The sequence below is a fragment of the Gobio gobio genome (assembly GCF_949357685.1).
Source record: "Gobio gobio genome assembly, chromosome: 7".
Lineage (NCBI taxonomy): Eukaryota > Metazoa > Chordata > Actinopteri > Cypriniformes > Gobionidae > Gobio > Gobio gobio.
The window spans coordinates 2,110,201-2,119,280 of record NC_137103.1 but is presented as its reverse complement, the minus strand read 5'-3'; the positions used below and the strand labels follow the sequence as shown (position 1 = coordinate 2,119,280).

The following is a 9,080-nucleotide window of genomic DNA, read 5'->3' as shown; positions in this document are numbered from 1 at the left end:
AAATTAATTTACCCATTAAAGTGTGTCAATAAAATATAATATGAGCTTATATGATTCAATAAGATGTAACGTAGGCCTACTCTATCTCGCTCTACACACACACACACACACACACACACACACACACACACACACACACACACACACACACACACACACACACACACACACACACACACACACACACACACACACACACACTAAGAACATTGTGTGATAGGATCCTCTGTAATTAAATGTGCTTATGACACTTGGCAGTGATAGTGCTTGTGTAACAGTAGGAATGACAGTAAGGTGATAAAGGTTTTCATTATTTTTATTAAGAAATAAAAGCTGTTTCACAGTGTTGGGGCTGAGTCCATTTCTCCTCTTTGACAGTACTTCCCCAGCCTTGGAGAACACTCTTTCACGTGGTACAGAGGAGGCCAGGGTACAAAGAAACAGTAATGCCAATGTATATAGATGGGGGTAGACATGTTTCTGCATTCTCCAGTATTCAAGTGGGTCTTCAGCTCTTTGTATTTTGCCTCTAAGATATTTATCCACTTCAATGATCGCATCAGAAGTGGCATTTGAGGTTTGTTTGTGCTGGTCTACATCACTGTGAAGTGTGAGGAGAAAAATATTTAATTGGGAATGACTGTACATGTACATTGACTGAATATAACACATATCAACGGTCAACAATTATAAAATTCAATAATATTAAATCAAATAATTAAAGCTGCAAGCAGCATTTATCAGGGTTCAAGCAGTTAAGGCCTTTAAGCACACAAGCATCTAAAGACATTAAGTTTTATTTTGCAAGCATTTAACAACTGCCATCATAGATGAAAAAGTCAATTTACAGCCTAAACAGGCAGTTTACCATAGGAAATATATGGTTTTAAAGCGTTTTTACAGTTATAGCATCTTTTGCCTGAGTCTTCTTATAGTCTTGCCTGATCTCCACCACTTTTATTAGTAGTACTCAAAGTGTGCCCATACTGTATATATGTGTCAGATTTGTTGTAAATATGTAATTTCAATAAGGAGTTTAGACAATTATATTCAGTGGTGTAACGAACGAGCCAACACCGGACCCTTAAGTAGGATTATCAAGGCGGACCCCTTGATGACGCAATTGATGACGCAATGTCCGCGAGTAGGCTACCATGAATAGGGCAGGATATGATCATACACAGCATATAAGAGATGAGATGACTAACAAAATCAGGAGTAGCCTACGCTCACCCAAAAACAAAAAAAATGGGGACAGCGCACTATATACATTGTTAGGCCTAGGTCCAAATACATAAAAAGATGCTCTCTCACATTATAGTGGGATTTTCCAGGCTTTCCTATGTGCAACTGCAAAGTTGTCGATTTGATCAGGATTGTGCGCACAGGCAATAGGCTTGTTTGAGATGCGCCTTGCCTCGCCTGAAATGAATGCGAGAGTAGGCGGCTGCAGTGAGAGGAGGAGTGAAAAAAGCGCAGGCAAGCCGGACAGTTCTCTCTACTCACAGTGGATCTGACACCTGCGAGATCAAAGATGGATATCACGGGATTCACGCCATTCACGCTCGTGCACAGTTTTGCTAATAAACTGGATGTAATTCAAGTTCTGTCAGGTCCATTAAGTCAAGAACAAACAGACAATAACAATAATTAAGAATTTTTATTGAATAGATTGCAAACAACTTTATGTTCCTGAATTGAAATTTGGCGGTATGGCTCTGTTCAGGGAGTCCTCTGACCTTTCATGAGCACCATGAAATAGCAGAGCGTCAGAGGACAGCAGCATTAGGGAACGCTCACACAGTTTAGGACTGAGAGCTAAAATATCCCCCAACAAAACCACACCTGGCAATCCTCTGAGATACAGAGGATGATTTATTTAAACAATTTATGCTTAGTAATCTAAGAATAATTGCAATAAGTTATAATCATTACGTTATTTTGACTAGATGAGCTACCCCCCCAAAACAGAAATGAGTGTCTCGAACGGTGTCGTCTGAGCCGCCCTAATTTAGCGATTTATTTTATAGTAAAATTATTAATTAATTACTGAAATGACTATTCAAGACCGCAATAGCTAAAACATGCTGTTACCTAGAATTATCTGTCTTTGAACTTGACGGTCTACAGTGGAGAGTTATACTGAGCGGAGCGTGAGCAAAATAATGATCAAATGAGTTTATTAGTGAAACAAATCAGAGACTTGAGCTCATGGCTTTCTGGGCGTCAAGAATAGCCCGAACGTCGGGACGGAGGTATCGTTCGCAAGCAGCAGAAGACCACCGCCCCATAGCTTTAAGGGTTAAAACCGGAGCAGATGCTGCCGCTGTTGTTGCTGCGCCGATGCGCAGAGAATGAGCAGTATAGCGGTCTGGGGGCAGTCCACAGAATTGGCAAAGGTGGCGTAGGTGACAAGAAAACCAGGTTCTGGACATAGTTTTCCCTGCCTGCGTGACGAACAGCGGCTCCTGCGGATCAGCACTGGGGCGGTACCTCAAATAGGACAACATGGAACTCAGAGGACAAAACACAGTGTTAGACTCAGAGATGTACACGATTATGCCTTTAGAATTTTTATCAGTTTTTGAATGTTTTAAAAATAAATGTGAAATGGTGATCATGAATTGAGACATCAGAAATTGTTAGATTGAGATTTGGGTCAAATGAACACGTGCGTGAAGAAATTTCACCACCCCTTAGAAAACCAAAAAAGGCTGTGAGAATGACAGTTTCTAACAACAGATCGGTGTACGGCCCAAAACACCCATCCCGTAATTGTGATATGATTTGTTTAACCAAAGGTAGAGTAAAAGGGAGAAGTTTATCATTGCCTTGTGGAGATTGTCTTTTGATTCCGTTCAGCAAAAGGCGAATGGAAGGATTTTCCAAAATACTGGAGGCAGATGGATTCAGGCAGCGCATATGGAATTGAATGCCAGCGACCGTACTTTTGATTGAAGAAGGCTGCAGTTTCCGATCCTCGAAGCAGTGGACTATAAACGCACTAATATATGATATATTGACAGGCAGAGCAGCTACAGATAAAGAAGCACAAAAACTGATGAAATAAGACCATGCAGAGTCATACGATTTTAATGTAGAACTAGCCAACCCTCCCCCCCTCCCCCCCGCATGTACTGTGCAGCAGACTGCATATAGGATTGAAGAGGGTTATTCAATCTAGAATGGTTTGGCTGAAAGGTGGGCATTCCAGGCTTGATTGTGCTGCAGCTGGACACAGGAGATGAAATTTCTGAAAATTGAAACGAGACAAAGAATCGGCCACTTGGTTATTCAAACCGGGAATATGTTCTGCACGAAAATTATAGTTCCCCATAACTGATAGCCATGTAAGACGTCTCATGAACCTGTTGATAAATGGAATGGATGAACGCCTCTTATTAATTATATTAACCGTAGCTTCGTTGTCGCAGAAAAACATAATTTGTTTCCTAGCCCAGTGTTTACCCCACAGAATGCATGCAACGACGATCGGATACAATTCTAATAGGGCTGTCGAGGAATCACCGGCTGGTAAGGAACGCAATTCTTCTGGCCAGGTGGACGCAAACCATTCGTTTTTGAAAATCCCCCCCGAGCCCTACGGAAGGTGCAGCATCGGTATACAGATTAAGAGCTAAAGATGATTCCATGAAATCGTTTAGAAAAAAGGAAATGCCATTCCATTTATCTAGAAGCAGAGACCAAAATTTTAGCTCAGATCTACATCCTGCGTCTAAAGTAACTATGTCACTGAGAGCTTTTGCAGATTTAGAAAGGTCAAGAAGCCTGGAAATAAATGATCTGCCTGAGGAATTATTCTCATCGCGAAATTAAGGTGCCCCAAAAGAGAGAGCAAGTCCCTTTTTGAAAAAGATTTTGAATTTTTTGCGACTTTCATAACTTGTCTTATTCGAGCTAATTTCTCGAGGGGGAGTGAAGCTTGCATGCGATTTGAATCGAGAGAAATGCCTAAGAATTCGATGACTTTGACTGGACCCACGGTCTTTTCCTCCGAGAGAGGAACGCCTAATTCAGAAAAAGTGCGTTTGAGAGTCGAGATAGAGAAGTCAGATTTTTTGAAAGGAAATTCTACCAGGAGAAAGATGAAGGATAATTTCTCGTTATTAAGAAGAATCCAGCACAAAGCCTCAGACAAGGTATCGAATATTTTTGGACTGCTACGACAGCCAAAAGTGAGTCTAACCGCAAAATAAAAAATTTTTCCTCCACTGGACGCCGAACAAATGCCACTGTGAGGGATGCAATGGCATAACTTTAAAAGCATCGGAAATATCTGCCTTTGCAAGCCAAGCTCCATGTCCTGCCTTTTTTATGAAATTGATGGCATCATTGACAGTGTTGTAAAACAGAGAAAATGGGGCTAAAGGAATAAGGCTATTGATGCTGTCAGCCAAACCATTGTGGGGAGCAGAAAGGTCGATAATTAAACGTATTTTACCCGAATATTTCGAGTGACTACCCCTATAGGACTTACCCTAAAATCGGGAAAGGAGAATAATCAAATGGGCCTATCATGAAGCCTTTCTTAACCCCTTTCTCGAGCAATTTATCCACAGTTTCCGGCTCCTGAGACACGGACAATAGGTTATGGCAATGAAAAGATACAGCAGGAAAATGCAGTAGGCCAGCAAAAAAAAAAAAAAACCCTGAACAAGACCAGTCAGTAAATAATCCACAAAACAGCGGTCAGGATGCTTTCTCAATGCCTGTCCCAGCTTGGGGACGTTAATGGGAGTTGATGGTTTTATTTCTTTCGCTCCATTTTTATGAAGCGGGTTCTCCTCGGGCACACAGACTTTGGGTGGGCGTTCCCACAATAGCTACAAACATGAAAATATTTACAATTATGCATCCTACAAATATTTTCATTGAAATTAAAGCAAATAGGAGTACCAAAGTTATTCACCTGGGGCCCAGATGTATGGCTCGGGCCGGGATGAGACATGGAAGAAATAGGCTTAGATTTAGAGCATAAATTAGTAGAATGCGAGAGAGAGCGGCAAACGGAGCAGGACAGGATTTGGTGACCTGTGAAGTGTCTACTTATAAGCGCGAGATCGACCACGGACCAGTCTAGTCTCTGATTAAAGCGTTGAATGAACATAGCTGCCTTTGCAGAAAAGACTTGTGATACTCGTAGAACAGAACCCCACCGTAAGAGAGAGCTAGATCAGAAATAATGGCCAGATAGGTATCTAGTTCGGCTCTGCGCGCTGGTTGGACCTCACAAATAACATCCCTATAAACTCCAAATGCGGTACAGAACTCTGGAAAAGTTAGAATTTTTGAAAGTCTAGGGTCCCCATCTTTTAGCTCGACCTGTACGTCACCACAGTCTACTATACGCCGTTCACACAGCTCGGAGCCCAGCAAGAGTTTAACGAGGTTAATGTCATTACCTGCCAATATCTGTCCCCTCAGCTGATGAGAGATGGCAGCAGCTGGTGGGAAAAAAGGCCAACCGGTGTAAAGAGGTACGGCTTACGTTGCTAGGGTCCTTTTAGGTACAAATTCCGTGGTGACGACATCAACTTGAGGCTGGCGTGGAACGGAGACCGCAGCGGTGGTTGAAGCCGGGTTGGATGTCGATTGAACGGGGGAGAGACGGGGGTCGAGGAAGGTCTAGAAAGGGCGCCGTCTTCCAGTGTTGATATCCAGCGTATAGATCAGCAGTAGCGAGCAGCAAGCATGTATGAGCAAACTGAATGTGCTTTAAATAGGGCGCCTTGTTTGAGCTTGGCCATTGAGCAGCAAGGGGAGTTAACCAGCTAATGCAGCTCAGCTGAAGCAGATCAGCTGACGGGACAGTGTTGTTTACAAATAGCATAGCAGCGTCTTGACTACCTGGGGCCCGTTCTTCGTACCTCGCTAACTCAGTTAGCTGGATTTGATTGTTGACGATTTGGCGTGATCTTGGATTGTTTGGTTCTTCGACGCTCATCCTGGACTTGCTGCCATAGTAACAGGTCCGTAAGCTTAAACCTGCTCGCGAGCGGCTTATTTCATGTAAACAGGATTAGATTGCATCTTGAGGTGATCCTTAAAATCTGTCCCAGCCACTGCTACTTTATTACAAGAGTTCATTACTGAACCAGGGGCAATAATAATCATTTTAAATAATAATAATATACAATTTTTAAATTGTATATGTATATAAGAATGTATATAATATTATAATGTTGTGTATAGACACTTGATTGAGCGATTTATTTGTGATGGAATAATTACTTTATAATTTTATTGGAGGTTTGCACACATGTTTTACAGTTACTCTGATCCATGCATTAATTTAAGTGATGACGGATATTATGGGATGGCTTGATGCAGCGCAGGAGATACAGAGAATTTGATCTTGACCCTTAAGAAACTTTAATACTGTCACGTTACAAATCTGCTTCAAATTGAATTAAAAATTGAATTACAACATTTAAATAAAAATGTAAAGGGTGTACAAATACTGTATAAAATCGTGAATATAAATAATTGGTAATCATGTAAAAAAAAAAAAAAAAAACATTTATCATTGATCTATTATAACTTTTAAATTGGTTTGGTCGTTTAGCTGTTTCCTTATAAAGGTCCAGATATTCGTGGGGTTTTTTTTGTGAAATTTGCCAATTTTTGTGCCAGGTGGCTTTTTTAATTACAGGGAGTGCAGAATTATTAGGCAAGTTGTATTTTTGAGGATTAATTTTACAACATTAATAATTAAACAACAACCATGTTGTCAATGAACACAAAAAACTCATTAATATCAAAGCTGAATATTTTTGGAAGTAGTTTTTAGTTTTAGCTATTTTAGGGGGATATCTGTGTGTGCAGGTGACTATTACTGTGCATAATTATTAGGCAACTTAACAAAAAACAAATTTATACCCATTTCAATTATTTATTTTTACCAGTGAAACCAATATAACATCTCAACATTCACAAATATACATTTCTGACATTCAAAAACAAATCAGTGACCAATATAGCCACCTTTCTTTGCAAGGACACTCAAAAGCCTGCCATCCATGGATTCTGTCAGTGTTTTGATCTGTTCACCATCAACATTGCGTGCAGCAGCAACCACAGCCTCCCAGACACTGTTCAGAGAGGTGTACTGTTTTCCCTCCTTGTAAATCGCACATTTGATGATGGACCACAGGTTCTCAATGGGGTTCAGATCAGGTGAACAAGGAGGCCATATCATTAGATTTTCTTCTCTCATTTCATCAGTCCATAAAACCTTAGAAAAATCAGTCTTGAGATATTTCTTGGCCCAGTCTTGACGTTTCAGCTTGTGTGTCTTGTTCAGTGGTGGTCGACTTTCTGCCTTTCTTACCTTGGCCATGTCTCTGAGTATTGCACACCTTGTGCTTTTGGGCACTCCAGTGATGTTGCAGCTCTGAAATATGGCCAAACTGGTGGCAAGTGGCATCTTGGCAGCTGCATGCTTGACTTTTCTCAGTTCACGGGCAGTTATTTTGCGCCTTGGTTTTTCCACACGCTTCTTGCGACCCTGTTCACTATTTTGAATGAAACGCTTGATTGTTCGATGATCACGCTTCAGAAGCTTGGCTATTTTAAGACTGCTGCATCCCTCTGCAATATATCTCACTATTTTTGACTTTTCTGAGCCTGTCAAGTCCTTCTTTTGACCCATTTTGCCAAAGGAAAGGAAGTTGCCTAATAATTATGCACACCTGATATAGGGTGTTGATGTCATTAGACCACACCCCTTCTCATTACAGAGATGCACATCACCTAATATGCTTAATTGGTAGTAGGCTTTCCAGCCTATACAGCTTGGAGTAAGACAACATGCATAACGAGGATGATGTGGTCAAAATACTCATTTGCCTAATAATTCTGCACTCCCTGTAAGGTTGTATTAGTTAACATTAGTTAATGCATTAGTTAACATGAACTAATCATGAACAATGCCTGTAGCTTTACTGTTTTTGTAAGGTTATCTTACTGTACATATTTACATTAGTTTACACAGCAGTTCACACACACTACGGATGAATATTTCTAACTCACCATCTTACTCTAAAGGTAAAAATGCTGTTGTATTCCTTATCAACATTATTAAAGGTCCTGTTCTTCGTGATCCCATTTTTCAAACTTTAGTTAGTGTGTAATGTTGCTGTTAGAGCATTTATAATACCTGTAAAATTATAAAGCTCAAAGTTCAATGCCAAGCGAGATATTTTATTTAACAGAAGTTCCCTTTCAAAGCCTACAGCGAACGGCCGGTTTGGACTACATCCCTGTACTTCCTGCTTTAATGACGTCAGTAGAGCAGTTTGTCGACTAAACTCCGCCCACAAGAGTACGCGAAAAAGGGGGCGTGGTCTTGTTGCTCCCGCGTGGATAAGAGGAAGTGTTGCGTTTGTATAGTTTGTTTGTCGCCATGTCGTCGAGAAGCTGTTATTTTCATCCCGGAGTCAAGTCAGCTTTGTTTGGCTTTCCCAGGGCCGCTGTACTTAGAGATCATTGAGCGCATGCATCCCCGTTATGCTGAGAGGCGCGACCTTTCCGGTAACGTGCGCTCTGCGTGCGCTAAGCTGCTGTCCAATCACAACACGGGAACCGCTGGCACAATCAGAACTCGTTACGTATTTCTGAAGGAGGGACTTCATAGAACAGGGAAATCTTTCAAGCCGTTTTGAGGACAGTGAAAACAGCAGTATACAGATCAGTAAATTGTGTGAAAAATACTGTGTTTTTTTACACGCGAAACATGAACACATGTTATATTGCACACTGTAAACACAATCAAAGCTTCAAAAAAACACGAAAAACGGGACCTTTAAACAAAGCATGTATATTATTGGATTTTGAGAACCTTATTATCACGTGTACCCTATTTCAACATTAACTGATGTGTTAACATTTGTAGGTTCATTAAATAATAATAAATGCTTTGTTAATGACAAGTCATGTTGATAAAGAGTCTACAAATGTTAATAACACATCAGGTAATGTTGAAATAGTGTACACTTTACAACAAGGGTAACAAAATCCATCAATACATGCATTGTTGAATGTTAGTAATGATAGTAAAG

General features: G+C 40.7%; 1 protein-coding gene across 1 annotated transcript in view; it reads right to left on the bottom strand.

Moving 5' to 3' along the window:
- Positions 1-300: 300 nt before the first annotated feature.
- The window catches only part of LOC307128852 (uncharacterized protein), a 54,798-nt gene continuing 46,018 nt past the window's right edge, over positions 301-9,080 (bottom strand). Inside the window, exon 15 of the mRNA XM_079820863.1 lies at positions 301-601. Coding sequence (XP_079676989.1) covers positions 594-601 — 8 coding nt within the window. The 3' untranslated portion in view covers positions 301-593. The remainder of the gene's footprint in view (positions 602-9,080) is intronic.